The 25,607-nt window shown below is 42.0% G+C and overlaps 1 protein-coding gene across 2 annotated transcripts; it reads right to left on the reverse strand.

Annotated features, from left to right (window-relative positions):
* Positions 1 to 995: 995 nt before the first annotated feature.
* On the reverse strand, positions 996 to 24,765 carry CHAF1A (chromatin assembly factor 1 subunit A). Of its 2 annotated transcripts, XM_039515638.1 has the most exons (16): positions 24,595 to 24,765; positions 23,867 to 23,917; positions 22,813 to 23,627; positions 19,580 to 19,636; positions 17,073 to 17,314; positions 16,433 to 16,493; positions 15,236 to 15,304; positions 14,408 to 14,634; positions 13,432 to 13,600; positions 13,126 to 13,206; positions 12,814 to 12,906; positions 11,087 to 11,345; positions 9,960 to 10,447; positions 5,956 to 6,046; positions 2,623 to 2,750; positions 996 to 2,208 (listed from the first exon to the last, which is right to left on the reverse strand). In XM_039515638.1, exons 1-15 carry the CDS (start codon positions 24,599 to 24,601, stop codon positions 2,647 to 2,649), a joined length of 2,814 nt encoding a protein of 937 aa, XP_039371572.1. In that variant the 5' UTR covers positions 24,602 to 24,765; the 3' UTR covers positions 996 to 2,208; positions 2,623 to 2,646. The 2 variants fall into 2 exon arrangements, with proteins under 2 accessions (XP_039371572.1, XP_039371571.1); XM_039515637.1 differs by lacking the exon at positions 996 to 2,208 and having other exon boundaries at positions 2,419 to 2,750; positions 24,595 to 24,764.
* Positions 24,766 to 25,607: the final 842 nt, after the last annotated feature.

The raw sequence follows: 25,607 nt of genomic DNA on the forward strand, positions 1-25,607 counted from the left end.
AATGGAGGCAAAGCTGCCAATGGCAGCCTAGAAAAACTGCCACAATACAACTGAAGGGAGGGGTCTACCCCAACACCAACTAGAAAGCAAATAATGCACCTCAAACTTAGCTTTCTCCTAAAATCGGGGCTTTAAGTGGGGAAATACATTGCAGAAGTAGTACTGGGTACAACCTGTTCAATACCTCTCTCTCTCTCCACAAATTAGAGAAAAGGAAAAAAATAGTCTGCTACTTTCCTAAATTATATATATAAACCAAGGGAATTTGCATGCTCCTAGCATAGGACTAAATACTGACCCAAAATGCAGGAGGGAAAGGATTTAACCTGCAGCTTAAGTGGTGCATCCAGCATAAGCTGAGTGAGACATGAGTACTACATTAATTTCACTAAGCCTATTAAAAATGGAGAGGCCTAAACATACAGATGGGGTAGAGTTGAAGAACTTAATCATTTAGCTAGTCCTGACAATTTCATGCTTAAGTTCTTCTGCAGAAGAACTTGAGACACAGTGGTAGTGATGGCAGTGGCCAGGGCTATAAGGAAAAGGTGTGCACATTTGATATACTTTTTCCTTAGTATTGATGTGTCCTTAGTTGTAGTATGTTTCCTAAAGGCTTCACTTTCCCTCCACTAGAGTCTGATAGTCCCTGCCCAACTGCAGAGTTAGGAGTAAAATGGTAAGAAAAGGAAAAATAATTTAAGGTCTTTCACTGAAGGTTAAAATGAGAGGGGGAAGAGAGTACAAGTTAACTGATCCACTAGGCAGAAGTGGGTCTTAAGTGAACAGATGAGGCTGGCCTTTGAGTTCAAGATCACACCCTGCATAGGGATGACCTAGAAGAAGGCTACTGTGAGGTCATCTCCAGAAAGCTAACTTTTTAAAATGTAACTTGAAGCCATCACAGGGGTATAGCTGATGGCAACAGGATATCTCCCTCCACCCTCAAGGAAACAGGCAGTGTAATGAAGTCCCATCAGAAAAGAGCTACAAGATTATCTGAATGCTGGACCATACTTTCCAGTGACGGTTCTTTATGAAAGAGGCAATTTGATCAGTCTAAATACATACACAGGGCAAAGAGAACCAGTGCTAGAAGGGCTAATCTGGTAGACAAATTGAAACTGAAAATACATTAACATTCTCCATTACTCAAGTGTTTTTTTACACAGATCTGCCAGTTCAAGTTACTGGGAATCAATGCAGGAATTACTGGAAGAAATTCTAGTCTGTTTTGGAGGAGCTTAGACTAGAAGGCTCTAACAGTCCCTTTTAGCCATTAGAAAAAAAAATATCTATGAAGCCTCTGTAGTCAATGACAAGTAGGTAGTCTGGCAGAAATCAAGCAAAAAAACCTGTATGCAGAGTCAAATTATCCCTCATATACTTTGGAGATTGCCAGAGTATACGTTTACCCACCTACCTAGAGTCAACATATTATAGCACTGACTTTCAAATTGCAATCAGATCATGAGATGCATAGAGCTTGAAAGTTCAGATAGCTTATCTAAATTTGTGTTAGCGGAGTCCCTTAGATCTACACTCAGCTCCCACTGAAGTTGTATATGCAAAAAAAATGCATACATCACTGATTATGTGTAGGCTTGGAAGGATTCAATCAGTAAACAATGTCACTATACACAAACCAAAGAAAATATTTCTATTCATAACTGAAGAAAAATGCTGCTTGAGAACTTGAGTTTGATTTAAGGACATTTACTTTGTATATTTTGACATGTTGACAATATGTTTTAACCATTAAAGCTTTAACGTTTTGAATCTGTGTCATTAAATAATTCTATTCCCCCATAAATTTCCCACAATTGTGAGCACTTAAATTGATAATTAAAAATATTGAAAAAATGCTTAAAACCCACAATTTTGCACAACTGAAGATTTAAACTAATAAAGCTTAAATAAACAATCAAAATGATAAAATCAAATTCTGCCAAGCCTAATTATATAGGTAATCAGGGTTTTAAAACAAAATCTGTATGTCAGACACTTCAGTCTCTTCACCCGGATTCAGCTGTTTTCAGCCTATACCAGTGTGTCTCAACCTTTTTGATGCCAGGGACCAACTTGCTGCCTTCTTAGTGTCAGGGACCAGTGCCAGCCCATGGACCAGTCATTGAGAAACACTGGCCTATATCACCTTACATACATTCTCTCCCTCCCCGCACAGAACAGTCATCACTGGTAGTATCCCTAGAGGAAGGTAGACCAGAAACAGGACAAAATAATGGTAGCATAAATTCAAATATAATTGTACATATCACCATTTATGCCCCAAAAGCCATGCTACACTGAATTATGAACAGACTGCAATGCCCACAGGCAAGTCTTAAGCTTACGTTTACAAGATCACACAGCTAACTTTGCTTAGCGAGCACAAGTTAGATACTTCCATACAAAATATCAATTTCAATAATGCTTTATTAAAGACAGATTAATATGCAATATTTTAAGCTAAAAATATTAAAACTAAAATTTTCAAGCTTTCATCTGTTCTGCTTTAGACCAAAGTGCTGTCTTCTCTTTACAAGAAATATGGAATACTTTCAAGTATCTTGTACAAAGATACACAAGTTTTAAAAAATCCTAAAAATTCTACATACATACAGAGGGGTTAGTAGGTGTTAAGTATCAAACTGTGTTCGATGGACCAACTGCAATAGCTGCCTGCACGGGGACAATCTCCATTGCACCATCTGATTTTGAAGTAGTTTCAGTAATTGCAGATGTAGAATCTGTGAAGTAGAAAAATGTTTTACACTTTCATGACTAATACAGTGCAACTCAGCACCTGCAATATATCCTCATTAAAAAAATGTAGTTACTGTTAAAGGCTCTGGTTGATGCCTGGTCTACACTTGGGGGAGGGAAATTGATCTAAGTTACGCAACGTTAGCTGAAGTCGACATTCTTAGTTCGACTTACCGTGGTGAGTTGACTGCTGCTGCTCTCCCGTCGACTCTGCCCACGCCTCACGGAGGTGGAGTAGAGGAGTTGACGGGAGAGTGCTCGGGGGTTGATTTATCATGTCTAGACTAGAAGTGATCAATCGACCCCTACCAGATCAGTCGCTGCCCGCCAATCCAGTGGGTAGTGTAGACATAACCCTGAAGACTTGGGGTTGTCTACTCAAAGTATGCATGACTGGTACAAGCCCATGTAGACACTTTTCAGTGGCTGATTTTAGATTACAGTTAAATCAAAGGACAAACTTAGCCAAAATAAATTCTGTTTATACCTAAAATGGTCATCCACAGTCTTTTGCACTGATTTACTTTTTAAAAAAATCACTGTCAAACCAGTTCAAGTTTGGTGTTTAGGTAAGTCCTTAGAGGAAAACCTGAACAGAAAGAGCCCTATTTCTCAGCACAAGAGGGTAGAGTCTTTAAGTTGGTCTGTGTTTTTGGGACTGCAAAGAATCTTGCTGTGCATTTCAAATAATGCACACAATTTTATCTTAAGAGATCTAATGTTTAAAAATATTGTCTATTAAGCAACAGAAAAAAGGGGAGGATGGTACCATGACAGTTCCAGCTGGTACAGAGAACAGAGATGACTCAAAGGGGTGGCAGGTTTCAGAGTGGTAGCTGTGTTAGTCTGTAATCAGCAAAAACAATGAGGAATCCTTGTGGCACTTTAGAGACTAACAAATGTATTTGGGCATAAGCTTTCGTGGGCTAGAACGCACTTCATCAGATGCATGGAGTGGAAAATAAAAGGGACACCATTGTAGGACCTAACCACATCAGCCACACCATCAGGGGCTCGTTCACCTGCACATCTACCCATGTGATATATGCCAACATGTGTCAGCAATGCCCCTCTGCCATGTACACTGGCCAAACTGAACAGTCTACGCAAAAGAATAAATGGACACAAATCTGACATCAGAAATTACAAGATTCAAAAACCAGTAGGAGAACACTTCAACCTCACTGGTCACTCAGTAACAGAATTTGAAACCGCAGAACTGGAATTAATCTGAAAACTGGACACCAGCAAATTAGGCCTGAATAAAGAGACAGTGTGGATGGGTCATTACAAAACCTAATTTTATCATATTAATGTCCCCCTACTGTTACTCATACCTTGTCAACTGTTTGAAATGGGCCATCCTCATTACTACTACAAAAGTGATTTTTCCTCCCTTGGTATTCTGCTGCTAACTGAATTGTTCCCCCCCCCCCACCACCACCACTTGGTAAGGCAACTCCCATCTTTTCATGTACTGTGTATATACACCTGCTACTGTATTTTCCACTCCATGCATCTGATGAAGTGGGTTCTAGCCCACAAAAGCTTATGTCCAAATACATTTGTTAGTGTCTAAGGTGCCACAAGGACCCCTTGTTTTTTCAAAGGGATGGGACATTTTAATATCCTCTCTGTCTATGGAATGTAGGATCAAGGAACGTTGTTCACCCCACATCTGTGCCAGGTAACTTCTACAGTGGGACTCTGCAGAGACAGTCTTACAAAGATGAACTCCATTGCAGAAGTCAGTAGGGAACTGAAGGCTCTGACAACTGTGTAAGGGACAACTGTAGTATTGTTTTGTACTAAAGTGACCAGCAGAGAAATACTTAATGCAATTAGCTTCAGGGTTCAGATAAAACCCCAGTGAGAGGAAAGGAGCAGTTCCATTCCCTCAGCTACTATTTCAGGCTGCAAATATTGCATTGACTCATACTCTTAAGGTCCTTTTCACAACAAGATCTAAAAAAAAGAAGCTTGTAAATGATTACTTAGATTCTGGAGCAGAATTATGCGGCAAGGATTGGATTTCTCATCTGTGAAACAGGAGCCCTGCTTATTACCTAGCCCCATTTCCACTGGGGGAAACACCACAGAGAGGGTGCATGTGTGTGTATGTGAAATGCTTTACAAAACCAGGTAGATAAGGGTCCTGGGGCAAAAGCATACGCAACCTTAGAGAGATTCTTGTGTGAACAGTTTGCACTTCTGAACATGCAGGAGGCTAGGCATTCACAGTTCTCAGCAAGCATAGCACCTTCTGCAGGTGGTGTATTGTCAGGGTTTCATTTGTTCTGGAGGGGAGGGAGAACAGTGTGTTTTATCTACCAGTATAAATCAGTGATAATTAGCTTGGCAGCCAAAAACAACTCAAGCAATTTGTGTAAGTGCAAAGTGTTTCCAGACTCCTCTTGTCATATCCTCACCCAACCCTGACCCTTTTTTTTTTTTTTTTTTTTTTTGGTGTGCAGAGGTCACTTTTTCCTCCTGGCACAAGGAGTGATTATAATCCAGATGACTGACCAAAGCGCTGAGCAGGGTAGGAAAGAGGAGGTCCAGCTTAGTACTGACTGGAAAGGGAGATCTGCAGTAGTATTGTAGCAATGTTGAACGCAGGCTCTTAGACAAGGTGGGTGAGGAAACCTCTTTTATTGGACCAACTTCTGTTGAGGAAAAAGAAACTTTCAAGCTACATAGAACTCTTCTTCAGACAACAGCTCTGGGAAGCTCGAAAGCTTCTCTTTCATCAACAGAAGTTGGACCAACACAAGTCATTACCTCACGCACCTTGTCTCTGAAATGGCAGGAGTGGTTAGAGGAGGGAGACCCATGGAGCACTGGTAAGGTCTGCTGGTCCAGGACCTATTAAGTGGTGTGGGGAAGAGAGTCATTGAAGAGCAGGCAGCAAAACCCTCAGCCAAGGTTAGGACAACTTGGCATCTGGGAGCAAAGAGCAAATGTGGACTGGGGAGGGTGACAGCAGCACTAACAGATGAGGTGTCAATAGTAGGTGTTATGCAAAATGAACTAGGGCAGGTGGAAATAATGGTGGGAAGAACTGCAATGGTGTTAGCGGTATGTCCTGTTCACATTCTGCTGAATTTACTAGCCATTTAAGCAGTGTTTCACTGTGTGGCTCCTGGGAGCAGATCTGTCAAGAGCCATTTGTCAGAGATCATTTCTCACCTTTCCCTGGGTGTACGTCCACAATCATGCAGTCATCTTCCTCCTCTTCTTCAGTGTCGGCCTGGAACCCATCCATTTCCACAGCTTCAGCCTTTAAATAAATAAAAAAAGCTGCACCAGAGGTAGTAGCAACTAAGTCTGCCAGTGACCGTTAAACATGCAAAATGATCAGAACAAGTTCTCCAGTGATTAGGCAGCACAGAAAGGAATTCAAGCCTTTCTATAGTAAGCATTTTTATAGTGCTTTCAGGATATCCTGAACAAAGTTGGGCTTAGCGTTCCCCAGGGATGAACTAATCTGACTTCACACAGCTTGGACCCCTTGACAAAAGTCAGCATCTATATTACTATGTCAGATTTCCTGCTACACAAGTTGCTGTATCAAAACACTGCTTGCTAAAACATAGGGGCTATTCTTCATTGCCTTTTGTGTAAGGTACAAACTGTTTACACTGAGCTGAAACAGGCTCTTAAAACTGTTCTGAAAGGGAAGTTTCACTTTTATTTTTAAATTAAAACATTTTAAAAGTTTCTTCTTGCTTTCAATAGGGAATCACACTTGGCAAATTATCATTTTCCTACCAAAATTTCCCCTTCAGGATTTGTTTTTCAGTGTTTAAAAGGAATTAATTTTCCCTTTTTTATGGAACAGTAATGGGAACAGTGGTGACTGCTGCTTTTCAGCCCAAGGGAGCACAAGAGTGGCATTAAAGGAATTGAGGGATGTTGTGCTTACTCCACAGTGAATTGCTTCTATTATTTTTCCTGGATTTAGAGAGAAAAACCTAGAGTCCCAGCTAGGTTCTCCCACACCACTCAGTTTAAAGTATGCCTTATCTTAAAACTAACTGTTTTAAGGTGTTTGATAATATCCGTCATGTTTTAATTTAAAGCTATGCATTAATCAAGATTGTTTGTTCACATGTGCACTGGTTCTCGGTTATAGTAGTGACTTTCTTTTGCTCTGCAACTTAAGAGCACCAGAATTTGGAAGCCAGATCCAGAAAGCATGATGGAATATCATGATAGCAGAAGGATGACTAGGTAAGAAGATGGAAAAGAAAACAGCTTATTGAAAGGTATTTTCACTGAGAGATGGCTGCATGGAGCCAAACAATCTATTTTTGATTTCTCCCATAAGCACCCTCCCTATCTGAGGGGAGGAACAATATGACAGAGGGTGGCAGTTGACTTGAAGGCACTAAGGCAAATATTCTTTCTGAAAGCTTTCTGCACCTTAGACTCATAGACTCTAAGGTCAGAAGGGACCATTATGATCATCTAGTCTGACCTGCACAACACAGGCCACAGAATCCTACCCATCCACTTCTATAACAAACCCCTAACCTATGTCTGAGTTATTGAAGACTTCAAATTGTGGTTTGAAGACCTCAAGCTGCAGAGAATCCTCCAGCAAGTGACTCATGCCCCACGCTGCAGAGGAAGGCGAAAAACCTCCAAGGCCTCTGCCAATCTGCCCTGGAGGAAAATTCCTTCCCGACCCCAAATATGGCGATCAGTTAAACCCTGAGCATGTGGGCAAGACTCACCTGCCAGCACCCAGGAAAGAATTCTCTGCAGTAACTCAGATCCTGTCTCATCTAACATCTCATCACAGACCACTGGGCATACTTACCTGCTGATAATCAAAGATTAATTGCCAAAGTTAGGCTATCCCATCATACCATCCCTTCCATAAACTTATCAAGCTTAGTCTTAAAGCCAGATAGGTCTTTTGCCCCCACTACTCCCCTTGGAAGGCTGTTCCAGAACTTCACACCTCTAATGGTTAGAAACCTTCGTCTGATTTCAAGTCTAAACTTCCTAGTGTCCAGTTTATACCCATTTGTTCTTGTGTTCACATTGGTACTAAGCTTAAATAATTCCTCTCCCTCCCTGATATTAATCCCTCTGATATATTTATAAAGAGCAATCATATCCCCTCTCAACCTTCTTTTGGTTAGGCTAAACAAGCCAAGTCTCCTTTCATAAGACAGGTTTTCCATTCCTCGGATCATCCTAGTAGCCTGTTGTTCCAAACTGCACTGTGTCCCTAGTATTGAGTTCTACTTTAAGAAGTTGCCTTTAGCAGCATCCAGAATAATGAATAATAAATAATGCTGTTTACCAGTACCCTCTGTCTCCTCCTCCTTCCCTTCCTCTTGCAGGAGGATCATGGCCCATAGTTAACTGCTTGAGTGAATACCAAGCAGAGGTTTTAGGTTCTGCCTTACTCAGTGTGTAGGCCAATCAATAGCCAGATGGAACTCTGGGGGCAGGAACAGCTTCAGTGCAAGCCTCCAAAATGGTGTTACTCAGCAGCTTCACATGCAGGAGGAAGAGAAAAAGGCCCAACATGCTAAGAATAAAGAGCTTCAGTCACAGCTTCTCTCCCCAAGCTTGCAGATACAGGGACAAGAAATGCATGCAGTCTGCTGAGCAAAGTTCTACCTCTGTTCCATTCTGTGCTTAGGCAAGCCCTTAACAATCTAACTCCCTCTTTATTGCCCCAGACTCAGAGCAGAAACTCTGGCAGCTGGGAAGATAATTAAGATACAAAGATGTTAAAGCCCTGGTTCTGGCTTTAATGAACACAATCTTTTCTAGCTTTTAACTGGACTTACAAATAGACATTACTAAAGTATGCAGCGTTGGTGTAGTCCTGTTGGTCCCAGGATACGAGAGGGACAAAGGTGGGTAATATCTTTTATTGTAGACAAGCTTTCAAGCTTACACAGAGCTCTTCTTCAGGTCTGGGAAACTTACTCAAAGTGTCACAGCTAAATACAAGATGCAATAGATTGTTTAGCCTAAGTAGTTAACACATTTCAAGGGACCATTCAGAGTGAAGTGGCCCATTAATACCCCTTCAGTCATAGGGATGAAAGGAAAGGGGGTTCTTAGTGGGTTATAGATTATTATAAGCAGCCATAAATCCAGTGTCTTTTCAGTCCATGATTTTTAGTATCTAGTACATTTATTAATTTAAGCTTCGAGGCTTGTCTGTTGAAAGTGTTGTGCAGGTTTCCTTTGAGGACTGAGAGGTCAGATATAGTGATCACTTACAGGTGATATGGTATTTGTTTTTTATCATTTTCCTATGAGAGTTTATTCAAGAGCATAGTGATTGTCTAGTTTCATCCACATAGTTAATATAGCAGCATTTACTACACGAGATGAGGAACACCACGTGTTATGAGAGGACCCATGCATCTTGAAAGTGAAATTTAAGAGCAATGTGACAGCTGAAATTCTGATTAAAAGCTGCAATTACACTGAGAAGCAGGGAAGAGAGCAGAAGGAAACATGTAGCCTAAAACTAGAGCACATTATAAGCACTCAGTTTTGCCTCATGTTTCATATTGTACTCTAGGACTTTCTAAGCTTACTAAGTCGTCTTGACAATTACCTTGGTGTGTATATTTTGCCGATCTACAGTGCTATGAGGCCTTACAAGCAACAGTTAAGGATTTAGTCCACAGGTACTCACAGCTTATGTTCAATACATACAAGCAACAGAGAGCAAGAGGTGAGGAGTGAGTCAAGGCTAGGCAGCAAGGAAGATACCTGACAGTGACAGAATGCACCGTTTCGCATGCATATAGGATGAGAACTGCAGTATAAGCAGGGTTAGCTAGGTGTTCAGAAAGCATTTGTGGTTGGGAGGTGATCATTACCCACATAGGGGAAAGTGGAGGGACAGAAAGAAAAGTTGCCAATATTTTAAATCAGACTTCTAATTTTCAAGTTGAATAGGAACTCCAAAGCAGCATCTTACCTATTCAAATTAATGTATCAGCTTCTGCTCTCTCGCCACCCCACACCACAAGGGATTCATTGCAATGAAATTCATGACACTATTCTCCTCTGCAAACGCTCTCCCAGCGTTTTGCCATCTATAGGGAGATCCATGCTTGCCTAGTTAGATCAGCACTATCTTATGTTAATGGTTCTCATCCCCTTCTGAGTTACATAAAGTTAGAATGTTCTTAAAAGGAACTCACCTGTTCTGCATCCCTAGGTTTTTTCATGAACTTGGTGATAGACATGCTTCCTGTTGACTTCCTCTTTGCTGAAACTGGAGTGGTTTGTATCACTGTCACTCCTGGTACACTGCTATTGTCCTCCTTGGCTGCAGAAAGGAGTGGCGTGATGTAGTTCCACTGACAAGGAACAGGAAGGTGCTCTTGGTCAAAGCTTTTCAGCACCTCTGAGTGGACATACCAACACATCCTATATTCAGGTCTCTTCTCATACACAGAGTTCTCTGAAATTATTCGCTTTAGTCTGGCTTTGGAAGGGATAGCAGAGTCCTCGTTGACTGGAGTCTGCGGGCGGGAAGTGTTGGGACTTGTAGGACTAGCATCACTAATATCTGGGGCAAGGGCCACTTCACTGAACAGTCCTTGGCGGCAACACTCCTGGAATTCCTGGATGATCACTTTACTTCCATTGACATTCCCATGGAGCAGCGGAAGCAGTTGTCCCAGGACTAGAGAGAGAAAGACGATTGCATGTATGTTTTTGAAGGCAAGCTGGTATATGGTATACCAGGATAAGTCACTGACTCGCTGATATAAACTAAGCAGTTGTTACCAAAAAACCCACACACAAGGGTTGTGGTCACTCAAAGTACCTGGGGAAAGCACTTTGCTTATAGGAATGTTGGAATGCAAGCAGTGCAACAGCCCAGTATGGTGGTATACCCACCATTTTACAGAGAGGAAAAGTATTGTTAAACTTAAATAAATCAGTATCAATTGGGAATAGAACCCAGGAGTCCAACTCCATCTCCTGCTCTAGCCCTCCCTCCGTTTTCATGGTATTAGCATCCTTTCTGTTAACTAGTTCTGCCTCTATAGCATTAATCATCAATAGAGAGAGTCAATGAATAGTATATAGGGATATAATCGAACTCAGATTTCAGATGGAACATAGTTAGAACTACCCAGCATGGAAAAGTTTCCACCAAGTTCACGTGCAAATATTTCTGACTTCACACTAGTCATGTAACACTATTCATTATTTTAAACAAACTTAGATTGGATACGTGAGGGGTTTCCTCACAGGCGACATCTGATTTACTGCTACACAGGAGAAATCACAAAGGTTTGGCCCTTCCCAGTCTTACTTTGCTGGTCTTTTGTCCTTTTTTTGCTAGTCTTCTGCATCTGCTCTTCCTCAGCAACAGATGAATCCAGAATACAAACTGCAAACTGCTGAAGCACCTTTAGGTCTGCATCTGCACTGCTTTTGCTTTCTTCTGTTTCCCAGATGCAGCCAATCTTCACAGCCTGAAGAACATGGAACCTCTTCCCCTTGGCTATCAGTTCATCCCACTCCTTTGCTTTCAGCTTCTGACGAACTTTTTGATTCTCTGGATCATGCTCCTGAAAGTCAAGAAAAGCCTCTGACTAATTCCAGAAAAACTGAAATTCCCTCACTTCTGCTTCATAGTGTGTTCGGAGCTATGAGAAATCAGAAGTATGAGGTACAATGTTTGAAGGAAATACTTTGGGAAGAAAGCTATCAAATTAATGGACCCATACAGTGCTGAGAAATAGTATTGTCACAGCTTTACAGTAAAAAAGTGCCAGAAAACCCCCTATTATCAATCTCTCGTGGCCAGCTGGTGATTCACTAAATATCTAGCTGTCACAGAGCTTGTCATCCATGAATCACACAGGCAGGAAATATCCCCATTTACAGATGGAGAACTGAGGCACGGGGAGGGGATGTAAATCAAAGTTACACAGTAGGGCAGTGGCACAGCTGAGCCTAGAACACTGGTTTCTTGAGTCCCATATCCATTGAGAAACACTGCCTCAACATAAAGTTTTCAAAATGGCAACTCTTCTAAAAGAGAGTGTGTGTGTGTGTGTGTGTCAAAATCAAACGCTAGATGGGAAGCTCTGTCATCCTTACTCTCAAGAAGGAGATTTCAGCCCATTCCTGATGAATGCCTCTTTATAAACTGTTTAGAAGTGAAGCTTCCAAGTGTAGGGTCGCCCTGTTGTAGAAGCTTTCCCAGGGTGTTACACATTTTCCCCTGAGACCAGCAGGCTTTTTCACTAAAGTGGCCATTATCAGCTGCTTATTTCCTCTCTTTTGGCTGGAATATTCCTAGATGTGGGGTTTTCACTCGGAGGAGATAACATCCTGACATTCCGTTTTAAGTTGCCCATACAGCAAAGTTTGTCATCCTTTGGGTCTGGTGGAATTTCTAACTCACCCTCTTCATCCTGGGCATAAGCTTACAATCAGCATTGTCTTTCACTACAGTGTTACATGTATTTCAAATGCTCCTCTAATTACCACTCACTATACAAATGTGCTATTATAGAGTGGGAGAAATCATTATATGCTATTGGTAACTCCTTCTCCTAGCTCAACCTTCCTCTACTCCACTCACCATAGAAGAGCTTTCTTGGATTTTCATATGGCCATACAACATATTAAACTGATACAACATGTTGTTACAAACAGGGATGTAAGTGAATAAAACTGCCTCTGTCCAATGTTGTTCTCCCCTGCTTGGATCAAAATGCTGCAGTATACACCTATCTGGAAGTGCAAAGACACTGATATGCTAACTGACTATAGAGTGTGCTAGTATTAAAGGCTGAAGTATACATTTCATGCACGTGTTAAACAGATAAGCAGACCTGTCCTATTCCAAGCAGGCTGCCTCTCCTCTACCAACTAGCAAAGCATGCAGTTTGCACCAATGAGAACAGTGCCCAAGTCTTTAGAAGTTTGAGCCAACACAGCAGCGCCCTCCTGAAAGGTATGCAACTTATTACACAGTACATTTGGGAAACAAGGAAATTGAGGCCCCCAGTCACTCAATTCACTTACTTCTGTCACTCCTTCATCCTCAGATAGGTACCCATGGGGTACAAAAAAGCCATCATCATCATCTTCATCTTCTCCTCCCTCGTCATCATCATCCTGAAGATATAAGTTAACTTTACTAGAAACTGCACTTTATAAGTCACCTAGCAAGAGTTTCAAAAAGCAGCAAGAATCCAGACGTGAACAGTCTCAGAAAAGAGTGTCATCTGTCTGGTTTGAGACTAACAACAACAAAGCTTCAGTCCACTATGACAGCCATGTTTCTTTTGAATCATCTCCATAACTTTAAGGCTGGCTAGCACAGGAAATCCTCACCCCTTCACTGTGAGAGAGAGATTCTCCTGGTTCTTCCTCTTCCCACTCTTCATCACTATCTATCTCATAGTCGAGCAGTTTCTGTAATGAGAAATGTCCACATGTCACCAGTCAGCCAGCGAACTCAGAGAGCAGTGCAAGAGTTCCTGCAACAATTCAAACAGCAGCAAGAGGGAATAAACGACAACTGGTCTGTGAAATGCAAGAGAAGAACGCATGGGTATTTGGACACAAGGTCTGCTTCAGAATTGAAAGAAAGCAATCAGTAAGGCATGGGTAATACCACGCTGATTGTGAAATGCTTACATTGTCCTTTGACCAGGGATTCCTGGGATGAATGACAGTGGTTTTCTTATTCCATGTGCCCCAGTATGCAGGTCGATGATTCTCAGAAAACTGTAGGAGTTTCATCCTGCCAAATTTCTTCCTTTCAGGAACATTGTCCATTTTGCAGCTATCCACTATCACCACATCACTGTTGAAACAAACACAGCCCTCAGTGGTTTCATACTCCTCCACTGCTCAGATAGAAACTACAGATGTCACTTAAAGGCCTGAGAGACCCTCTTCAGTTCAGCAATCTCAAACAATTCTAGAGTGTTTGAATTAACTACACATCACCATCCGCTTGCAAGGACAAAGCTTCTATCCCGGCCAGGGTCCCTCCCTAAATAAACGACACCAACCTGTGTGTGATAGCAACTCTGTTTTATCTATCTGATGGCATCTTTTTTTTTTTAAGCCATGTTATTTAGGCTATGTCTACACTGCGAACCTTACAACAGGGCAGCTGTGCCACTGCAGCTGCGCCGTTGTAAGGTTTGCAGTGTAGCCATTCATCACCAGGAGAGACCTTTCCAGTGACAAAATAAAACCACTTCCAATGAGGGGTGGTAGCTTCGCTCTCCACACCAGTGCTTTTTGTCATTAAATCTTTTGTCGTTCCAGGGGGTGTTTTTTCATACCCCTGAGCGACAAAAGTTTTGATGCAAGTGCCAGTGTAGACAAAACCCTAGATGAAGCGAACAGAGAGCTCCCTTTCTGCACTGGACACTGTTAAAGTGCAAGACACCCTGCGGAGAAGGATTTGTGAGCTTGTGTATGGAATCAAGGAAATCTGCATCACAATGCATTGCTTCCTGTGGTGACGAAGCTCATACCGGACTATTTTAAAAGAAAACCCTCCCTTTTTTGTGATCACTGTTGTTGGTGCAAACCATTTTCCAACACTGGTTTCACAGTTGGTATGTAAGTGAACAGCAACCCCAAGCCCCAGACTAACCTGTTGACTACGTCAGCACTGCGGTAACAGACAATGGTAGGTCCAGTTTTATGTGGCTTGCGACACTTTAGTTCTTCCAAGAAAGAAATGTCATTATTCTGTGCTTGTAGGAGCTGATCTAACTGATCTGAGAGGTCCTGATCAAAGACAACACGACAGAGTGGAGCCAGGACCATGTTCTCTTTAATTTCAAAGGGAGCAAATTTCCCACAGGAGCCAGCAAGGGTCTGAAATTAAAAGTATGTTTAGAAATGTTAAAGTCTGAATCCATCAGCATCTGAAAAACAGCAGCACTAGCCTATTTGAGTTAAATTTAAAATCTTGATACTTCAAGGAGATGCTAGGATCATGGGTAGTCAATTATTGTTTGGACAAGGCATAGTCAAGATCCAGACTCCAAAGAAAAATAATAAAAAATAATAATGATGATAATAAATAAAAACATTTTGGGGTCTATTCAAAAGCGTCTGGTGGTCAGTATTTAGCCTACGGTCTGCCTATTGACTACCCCTGGATTACATACTTCCTACTTGTGAGTTCAGCAGAATCCCTTGAGGAGAATTAAAGTCTTGCAATCATTCCTGGAACAGCTATTAATGAAGTCATGGATTTTAGTATAACTGGCAAGAAGTATGATCTTTACTGTAAGAGATTACAATTCTGTCCCTCACAGCATCAGCCATAAAGTTTTCAATTGTCTAACCACAGATGCACAGCCATCACTTTTTAAAATAAATTAGGATGCATGTCGTTAACAGAACTAGTGTGTTGGTTCAGAAGATAGTAAATGAGGCAGAGAAATAAAGAAAATGATTAGCAATAACCAACCTTGGGGGCTTGTGGAGTCTTTGGTTTCTGAAAGAACCTGGTGATTTCTGCCTTCTGTGCATTAATGCGCTGGAATTAGAGGGTTGAAATACATGTTATCAACTTGTTAAATGAACATTAATATGGCCCAGTCTTTAACAGGGGTTACACTCTTTAGCTCACTAAAGTCCAAGATGAGGTATGGAGTGAGGGGTTTGGTCTTTTTGCTCAGCTCCTGTAATACAATGAAACATTAACAAAAAGGTTGTTGCTTTCTGTGAAACACCTAGTACAAATTTGGACACCAATAGTGATCAACAACAAATGAATGTAGTACTATTGCCTTGTCCTGTGTTGGAATCCTGTAACTGAACACAACAAAACAAGTGGGCAGGCTAAGGAGGCTAGGTGTTCGGATAAGGGGTTGCTCCAGTTCTCTTTTCTCCTGCTTTACATTCATCACTTGAGTGCCAGTGTCGGAATCTGAGTGGAAAGAACCTGCTTTGGTGGAGGGCTTGTACTGTTATCCTGCTCAGAGGGTGGGTTATGAGAGCTTTGGATGGAAGATCTGTCAAAAGCCCATCGCAATATCCTCTCAGCAAGTACATGAGTTGCTCCCCAATGACTTTTGGAAGGATTTACATATTGCCACTGTTCCCCATTTCTAGCCTAGAGTCCTGAAAGGTCAGAATTTCCATACTGGCCCAGATACTCCTTCACAAACAAGAACGAGAAGGCCAACTCCTCCATGATGCAGCATGATTTGTGAGCATTGTCGAAAGCGGCAAGTTCCACAAGGATTTATGGACAGGGCAGCAGCTTGACAGAACAGAACAGAGAAAGCTTTTATATTTTTGGGGGAGAGGAAGGTGGAGATGGACAAGTATGAACAAAGGCAACAGCACTCATGGGAGCAATGGACAGAGGTGTACCAAGGCATCACTGGTGGAGTAGTGCAATAAGACTAGATTGAATATGTAGCACTTTGAATAAGAACACAAGAAGTTTAAATTTGATGCAACGGAGGAGAGCAAATGGAGAGATTCAGAGAGGGGGGATAGAGGGGATATTAGAAGCCATGTTCTGGATGATCTAGCAAGGGTAATGTGGGTGTCAGGGTGATCAAGGACACTAGCAGTCTCCAATTCCAATACAAGAACCTAGATAGAAAGCATCAGAGGGACAGCAAGACTCCAAAATAAGGCAAGAAATTTTTACCTTTTCCTCCTCTTTTAACCGTTTCTCCTCCTCTTTCTTCCTTTTCTCTTCAAGTTTTGCCCTTTAAAATATAAAGTTAATTTAAGGAGTTACCACACAAGTCATTAAGGTGACAGTATTTATTATTTGTAGAGCCTAGGAGCTCGTCATGGACCAAGACCCATTGTACAAATGGAACAAAAGGGCAGTCCATTCATTTGATCAAAACCAGCAAGAATGTGGAACAAAAGACTACTCATGTCTTCTGCACTGGAAGTTTATATGTTCAACCACGTCTACACTACTAGTTATCCATTTTCAACTCCCTCCAACACCCAGAAGAGGGATTTGTGGTTGTAACATAAAAACATTTTTTTAAAAAAGAGAAGTTCCCCAGCCATGACATGAAGAGGAAAAACCTCAGGTGAAACACGAAACCTCTTTTCAGCCATTTCAAAGTAGGAGCTCAGTTTATCATCCGCATTCAAGAAGAAAATTCTTAAGACTAAGGGCAGATCCACACAGTTAAAATTGGTACTAAAACTATTTAGACACAGATAGTTAAATCAGCACAACCCCTTAATGCTGATTGTTATACTGCTTTAAAGGTGCTTATAGAAATAAGCTATGCCAATATAAGTTACAGATACAAATCACTTACTCTAAAGCTTCCTGTCTCTCCTTGCGTTTTTCCTCCTTCACTCGTAACTTCTCAGCCTTTTCCTTTTCATCTTTTTCCTTTTTCTCTCTCCTTTCCTTCTCTTTCAGTTCTTTCTCTTCCTCCTTCTTCTTCTTTGCCTCTTCCTTGGCCCGCTCTTTTGCGGCTTTTGCCTCTTCTTTCAGCCTCTCTTTTTCCTCCTTTTCTGCTTGCAACTTCTGCAGCTTATCTGCACGTTCTTGATCCTAGTTGCCAAACAGTTCAATAAATGTCCCTGTCATGCATGTTATGCAGCTATGTATCAAAAGAATAGATAAGCACAACTGTTTGTGCTGTTGGGTTACTGGTGTAAGTTCTTGCACTGAGTGTTTAGCCTGTGGCCTGGTTTTGTTTCAGGTTACCAGCGAGGAGGAAGAGACAGAGGATTTACGAACTGTCATTAGTTGCCTGGGCAAGCTAAGCCATTCTGTGAAACTGGTCCTCAAACACCTGTTGATGAATGGGTTTGGCTCCCTGTGTCCTCCTCAATGGACCTGTCAGTTGTACAGTGTTTTAATCATGTTCTGCATACTGAAGGAAGTGTGTGTTATATTTTGTTGTATGTTTTAATTATTAAGTCTGAGAATACATATTTGTTTATAAAAATTTAAGTATACAGAAGAAAGACTTTTCTAGATTTGATTATGGTAGTTTTTAAAGATATTTGGGGAAATACATACACTATTACGTACTGCATTTTAATGTTCTTATTTTCATTTATGGCTGCCTACTGTTAGAGATTCCTAATGTGAAAACCCAATTAGAAATCACTTTCATATCCAGATGGAGTTTCTGAAGGAGACCCTAAAAACATGATGAACACCACCAATTGCATTATGCAGATATTTTATTTCCTATATAACTCTAAAAGCAAGGAGACATTTTTACTGGTGCATCAGTTCATTTAAACTAATTTGACACCTTGGGTTGCTATGATAATTTAAGTAGTATTATGGAAGGAGTAGGGAAGGCAAAGACAAGTGATGTTAGAACTTACATTATAATATCTTGAGGCAAGTCTGAGCTATTTTTCTCAGTTGCAGCATCTACTGAAATATTCTGAGGTTGTGTTATGTTTAGTACAGCAATAGATCCCAAGATAGCCCCAATTTTGATGGCACTACATGCACGTGCTATATCTGGGAGCTAAGGAAATCTGTACTCAGACATCCAAACGCCCCATACTGTCAGTTTCTAGCTTCTGTCTACTGAGTTCACATTTCAGGCCTCCAGCAGATGCCTGTATTTAACAAGCAAAGCTTGCGCTGCACAGATATCTGCAACAGAAGTCTGACAAGCTGATACAAAATTATGTCTATGGCAGCAATCCTATAAAGAATGTGTTCATAAGAACTTCATTGACTGCTAGAAAGAAAGACTCAGTCCTCTGGAGATTTATCGGCCAATGTGGCTTTGTAAGTTGTCTAGATAACAGCAAACCTTTATACATAAATAAATAGCAAGAGCAGTGCACTAGAGAGGCTTTCACTTAGCCTAATCAAATGTTTGAAAGTAAGAGTATGTACTCTCACATTCCATATATACAACAGATTGTTGGCACAAAGTATGTTGCATATAAAAAGCCAAGATTTTCAAGTCTGTCCCAAATTGTATCTAAACTACAATGTTAATGTAGCTTATATGAAACATGGACAGGCAACCATTAGATCCTGTAACCAAGTTACTGAGAGAATATGGTAGGTGCTTATAAGTGATGCTTGTTTTAGTAGCTTCTGGCAAAATGCCAGTCTAGTTCCATCATGCAACAAAGTAAATCTTTGTTGCAAATTATGCATAAAAGTCTATTTAATCAGAGGCTTTATATTAGCACTTCGTTACAGGAAAGAGTGGTATGGAAGTGATATTACATGATAGCAGCATAACGCTACAAGGGAGTGGCTGACCAGCAGCTTTCTAATGGATATAGGATGCAGCTCACAAATGCTGCCTGCAGCAGTATCTGCCAGCTCATCCAGCAAGTCTCACTGTCAGATTTTTTTTTTCTTATGGAAACTGGACACCATATTTGTAGCTGTCAAGAAAAGAGGAAGAATGTTGAAGGAGGCGGCCCTAGAGCAAAGGTTCTTCAGGATTTCCAAGCTGTTTGGCAGAAATGCATGACAAGAGAGTGTCTCTATATAGTCAGTTAAAAAGTTTGAAGAAAATAAAGAATCCTTCTCAGCATTTCTGAAGTCAGTAGGAAACATACCTTTTTTTTTTTTTTAATCCATATCATAGTACATATCACACAGGAGATAAGCAAAGCTACTACTCATGCATTAGGCAATTTCAGGACAAACCAAGAACTTTTAACTGCATGCATAAAGATTCCACATTCCTCAATGAGAAGAACTGGAGAAGCAGGAAGAGAGGTGTTAAAGTGGACCAAAAGGAAACACAAAAGGCTTTGCTTACTATTCAATGCAAAAAGCACAGCAGGTAAACTTTCTATGTCAGTGAAAATGCCTTACTCTTTGCAATCTCAGCTTCTCCTTCTCCGCAGAACTTTTCAGGAATTTCTGATACACCTGAAATTAGAAGACACAGATGTTTTTAGATTCATATTGTCTACATCATTCTCAGTATCAATTCCTAGACCACTTTCTCCAGAAGAGCTCAACCAAAACTTGCTGTAATTTTAGACATCCAACAGCATGTTTGATAGGTTAAATATTCCTACAGATTAGGAAGCAGGTTTCAACTCTTTATTCCTAGCCAATCTGACTGATTTACCAAGCATGTATTTATAAGAATTTATTGCAAACTGAAGCTTACGCTATACTACTACTCTGCATACTTTAGCATTAGTATATTATTCTCTAATGTACCATCACCATGGTATATTTAGAAAACCAAAATATGTTTTTATTTTCTGTACATATAAAAGAGCAGAAGTCAATCACAAAGCCACTAGAAATCACTAAAACATAATAAGGGGAGCCAAAGCTGTAGCAAAGTTAGATCCTACTGACTGCCAATATTTTACTCTAGCATGCCACTGATTTGTGCCATGATGTTGGACCCTCATTACCCAAATAAAAGGAGTATAACCAAGCAATGGTCCTGCACTCAGCCTTGTATAAGAAAGGACACAGTCCCTGCCACAAGGTCCTTTGGGTCAGTAAAGCCATATTGACATTTTTTTCTTTTTAATTTAATGCAACTTTGTAAAGAAGCCAATACCAGGACACACAGAACAGACACTGTAGTATGTGCTGTTTTTCCCATTTTTGGCAGAAGCTCCATTAAATTAAAATACCAACGATATGACATTTTACCTTATTTTGAAGTGTGTGGAATGCAGGTTACCCCCCTCCGAAAATCCGTTATTTCACCTGGCAGTTGTGGCAAGATTTCCAAGTGGAGCTTTAGTTTAAAAACAGTGGTTTATCACCATATTATGCCAAAAGCCAAGCACATTTACCCTATAATGCTATACTGCCAGTACTTCATGCTTGTTACAAGTATGGTAACAGACAAGCTTATAGTGCTAGATAAGAGCATATTGTCAATTCAGGGATCAAGATCATAAGTGTAACTAGGCCTAGAAGGATTACATTTTTATTGATAAGCATCAATTTCACTGTACACAAAATATTTCCATTTATAATCAAAATTTACAATTAGGAAAAGAAAGAAATGCTACTTAAGAGATAGTCTATTTTTTGTCAGGGTCCAAATTTCTTGGTCAATGTATAGTTAAGGTCCAGATTCCAGAGAAAGTTTAAAAAAGATTTCAGGATCCATTCAAAATGTATCTGGTGGTCCAGATTTGGCCCACCTACTGATTACCTCTGAAATTTAAGGATATTTAAATAACATTCCCCATTTGTGTTTTAATAGTTATAAAGTTATCCTCCCCTAATTTCCCACAACTGTGAAAATGTAAATGGATAAAAAACACAAGTTCTTTAAAAACCTGATATCCATCAAAATTATAAAAAAATCAAAATTTAATTCTGTCAAACCTACTTGTAACTTACCTCAATAACTGTTTTTTTTCCCCCTTGCTAAAAACACAAGCCACTGATGTAACAGAAATTAGAAATGGAAAAGATGCCAACATTCATGAAGGCCAAACCCCAGGCAATGCATAATAGTACTCTGCAGTACACTTTAGTTTTTGGTTTTTTTTCCCCAGTCCAGTCATGATCTCCCCTGTAATTGAGCTTCCACTACCTCACTTGGGAAGCTATACCATAGTCTAATTCATCAGTAAGTTTCTAGTATTAGACTATGAGCTATTTAATTGTATCCTTTGTATCCCCTAAATTTCTCTCCATTCTCAGTGTTTACACCTTTCGGTTGCATGTGTGCCCCCCCGCCCCCAATCAGTTGGCCAAGCTACACATTTTGCTCACAATCTTTCTTCATAGCGCAGTACGCACAGCCTAGCCCTGAACCTCTTTATTAGAAAAAGAATTACAAAATTAAGTGGTAGCTAGAACTAAACAAATACACAGACCAGACAGTCTACTACCAAACTTTTGCACAGAAGGAGATGGCAGTGCTCAAAGCATAGTTACAAGGTCTGTTCTGGTTCAGCAATATTAAGCATCAGGTCTTTGTGTTTCATGCAAGAGAAACTCCCACTTTACATCTCAGTTGATAGGCTTTTCTGGAATCTATTCACCTCAACTTTATTCAAACCATTTGATTAATTGTTTGAGTACTATTCGCGCAGATTGCAGTTTCAAAAACCAAGCTCCCCTCTCGGTGCACTGCCAAAAATCATGGTGCTGCAAAGGTTCTTAACAATCACTAGAACAGAAGTCTGAGTTGAAATTAATTCAATAAGTGCATAAAATTAACACACACAAAGCTACCATGAAGCTTAATTAGTGTAGATGTGTATTTACTATTATATTCCACTCTTGATGCTGTTGGTCAGTCAGCACCATGTGCCTCAAATAGTTTTATACTAATGCTTTAGGGAAAAACGTCAAGCAATGGATAACTGCACATGATCAGATGGTGTATATTTTAACAAGATGGCTGACAGCACAAGGTTTGCACACCAGTTTTAAGAGATGCAGAAAAGTAGTCTTTGCCCTCCTCCCACCCCCACACAGCACATGGATTTGTAGTTATATTGTTTTGAAATAAGGCTTGCAGTTTGAGCATTTTCTATCCTTCAAGGAATTTTACATAAATATTACTTTTTTTTTGTTAAAAAAACAGCAGTATTTTGCACACTTGATCAGCTTCCACAACCTAAAAATCAATCTATCTATCTATCTATCTGACGACTTGCTATTCCAACAGCTTCATAAAAGGTAAGATTTTAAAATGTCCTACAAAGAATTATCTTTGAACTCTGCTGTTTACCCACATATTATAACCAGGTGTAAAGTCACAGGGCTTCATGACTAAGTTATGAAAATATACCTGTAATAACATTAAAATATACAGCTTAAGATGCACTGATTATCCACATTATTTTAACTACTCATTTTAGAAGCAGTTAAGAATCCAGCTCTCTGCCTTAGAAGAGTCAACATTTGAGAATCTTGCTCACTGTAAGAGTGATGAGCTTCTTGCAAAAGTATATCAACTTACAATACTTTTCAGAACCCCTTCCATTTCAAGTTGTTAAAGGTCATGGAAAAACAAAGGGATTTAAAAATGCTAGGATAGATTTTGTGGTGGGAGACTATGCTAGCTACATGCAAATGAAACAAACATCTTAAAACAAAAAACCAACCTTCCGAACAGGTATTGAAGCAGCTAAAGGACTAGTATCACTCCTGTTCTGTGGGATACGCTGTGCCTCAGGTGAGCTGGTAGAAGAGGGGGAGCTAAATGAGGAATTAGTAAGTATAGAGTCTCCTTCAGGAGAAGATTCCATTGTCTCACTTTCTGAGGTCATACTTCCTTCCAAAGACACAACATGGGGAGATCTCACAGTCATAATATCCTCCAGAACTACTACAGGCATCTTCCCCTCAAATATAACACCCTTGAGTTCACTCTCATTCTCCAAATTATTACACTGTGTATTTGATAATTCAGAACAGGATTTGGTTACATCTATTGAGTCTTCATCCTTATTTGCAGTAGCGTCACAAGGTGGATTGGTATCCATTGAAACATCCACTTGGGCATTCTGAACAGGCTTTAATGGAGTTGACTGGTTTGTATCTTCTATCATACCATTAGTTGTCTCTACAGAGGAAGATGCTTCTGAATTTAATTTACTGTGGTCTAGGCCATCACTTAGTGTGTGGTTAGAGTCCTCTGTCAAGTCAAATATGAGTACAGTTTCTCTCATGTTATTTTTCATGTTTTTCTGTACAAAGTTATCTAACGGACCCTTTCCGTTAACAAGTTTGGGAGTGAACTGCATTTCAGAATCCAACTGGCAGTCATTCTCCATATTGTCCAAGGATCCATGTGACAGATCTAGATTGGAATCTTTATTTTGACCAACATCTTGTGAGCTCTTTGCTTTCTTGACTTCCATTCCTGTGTCATATTTCTCCTTTGGTACAGGATTCAAACGCTTGAAAGGCAACCGTGCTGAAACAGTAAGATTTCATTACTTTAGTAAAATCATACAAATCAGCAGGGGAGAAACTAAAATTGAGAAAGTTCATGGGTTCTTAAAAGTACAAGAAATCCTTTATTGGCTCATAAGTGAAGTTACTACATATACCGAACATGATTGGTTTAACAAATCTATGCAACATTTAATGTATGCTATTTTAGAAAGCAAGTTGGGTCAGGAACAAGTCTCCAACCCTCTTCCAGAAAGTTACCTTGTACTAGCTTCCTTGTGGGAATAACTGGTTTGTCTCTGCACTCCATGGCTGTAAGTAGAAAACAAACACACATTTATGTTTAGCTCACATTTCTTACAGATTCAGGAAATATTAGTGTTACGATGTCCTCTATCATCAGCTGCATTTTCTGCTGGATAGAGGAATACGATCTCCTGGTCCTAATCACAAGTGGAGAAGGGCAACCAGGCCAGCCTCAAAAGGATGAATATTGGAGGGCAGAGGTTTTACAGGGCCAGACCCTGCTGACAATTGGAAATTCAACCTTCTCCCCAGACCGTGGGGAAGGCGAGTAAGATGGGCCAGGTGGCCTCTGGAGCAGCCCGACTCTGGCAAAGGGGCAAGTGGGGTGAGGGGACGACCCTCGATCAGGGCCTGTAGCCCCTCAGAGGGGAACCAGGCAGGACTATTGGCGCGACGTGTTGACCCCCCAACATCTAGGCTGCGCCACGGCGGGCGCATCAGCCCCTTGCACCCGAGGCTCTCCGGGCGCTCTGCAGGGGCAGTCGCGCCCCCAATTTACAGCGGAGGCAGGGGGAGGGGGCCCAAGAGCCGGGAACAGACCCCAGCGCTCCCGACCCACCCACCGGCCTTGTGAGGGGAGCTGGGTGCCGTCCCCGGGGGCGCCCCGGGCTCCTTCCCCCGCCACGGCCCCGCTCCCCCCTCAGCCCGGCCCGGCCCGGCCCAGCCCCGGGCCCGGCCCGTACCTGCCATATCCCGGCCGCGGAGCGCAGCCCTGGCTCCTCCCCCGGCGGCCGCAAGGACCGGGGCGCGCCAGCTTCTCCCGCTCGTATTTGGCGGGAGCCTCGGCGGCTCCAGGCTTCGCCGCGCTGATAGGCCCAGCGAGCCCCATGTGACCTCGGCCCCGCGAAGCCTCGCGAGAAGCCACCCCCACAGCCGGCTCCAGGAGGAGGGGGAGGCCCGGGGCTGCCGCCTATTGGCTGGAGGAGACCGCGCGCCATTGGTGCAAACAGCTGCCACCACGCCATGCCCGGCTGGTGATTGGCTGTGGCACCCACGGTTGGGTTAGGGCTGTGGGGTTGGACAGGTGAGGGTCTCGTGCTGTGCAGGTGGGGCTCTGCTGCTCGCTTCTTGTGCAATGGGCCCTAGCCAGCGTGTGACTGTGACTGTGACTCTGCGTGAGGCCCTGCTTCCCCTGGGTGCGCCCCCCAGTGCCATCACTCTGAGTGTGCAATCAGCCCTGCTTCCCCTGGGTGTGCCCCCCAGTGCCATCGCTCTGAGTGTGCAATCAGCCCTGCTTCCCCTGGGTGTGCCCCCCAGTGCCATCACTCTGCGTGTGCAATCAGCCCTGCTTCCCCTGGGTGTGCCCCCCAGTGCCATCGCTCTGCGCGTGCAATCAGCCCTGCTTCCCCAGGGTGTGCCCCCCAGTGCCATCGCTCTGCGTGTGCAATCAGCCCTGCTCCCCCTGGGTGTGCCCCAGTGCCACGCGCGCGCCCAGCCCCTGCTCCCCCTGGGTGTGCCCGTGCCGGGGCCCTGCTCCCCCTGGGTGTGACCCCCCAGTGCCATCACTCTGCGCGTGCAATCAGCCCAGCTTCCCCTGGGTGTGACCCCCAGTGCCATCGCTCTGCGTGTGCAATCAGCCCTGCTTCCCCTGGGTGTGCCCCCCAGTGCCATCGCTCTGCGTGTGCAATCAGCCCTGCTTCCCCTGGGTGTGCCCCCCAGTGCCATCGCTCTGCGCGTGCAATCAGCCCTGCTCCCC

The sequence above is a fragment of the Mauremys reevesii genome, linkage group 26 (assembly GCF_016161935.1).
Source record: "Mauremys reevesii isolate NIE-2019 linkage group 26, ASM1616193v1, whole genome shotgun sequence".
NCBI lineage: Eukaryota > Metazoa > Chordata > Testudines > Geoemydidae > Mauremys > Mauremys reevesii.

Bases quoted from the DNA above. Each gene is read 5' to 3' on its own strand.
- CHAF1A (XM_039515638.1), bottom strand. The intron at 23,628-23,866 runs GTAACTTTCTGG...TTACTGTTTCAG, and splicing joins CACAAGGAAGCTAGTACAAG to CACGGTTGCCTTTCAAGCGT. The intron at 6,047-9,959 runs GTGAGTTCCTTT...ATTTATTTAAAG, and splicing joins AACCTAGGGATGCAGAACAG to GCTGAAGCTGTGGAAATGGA.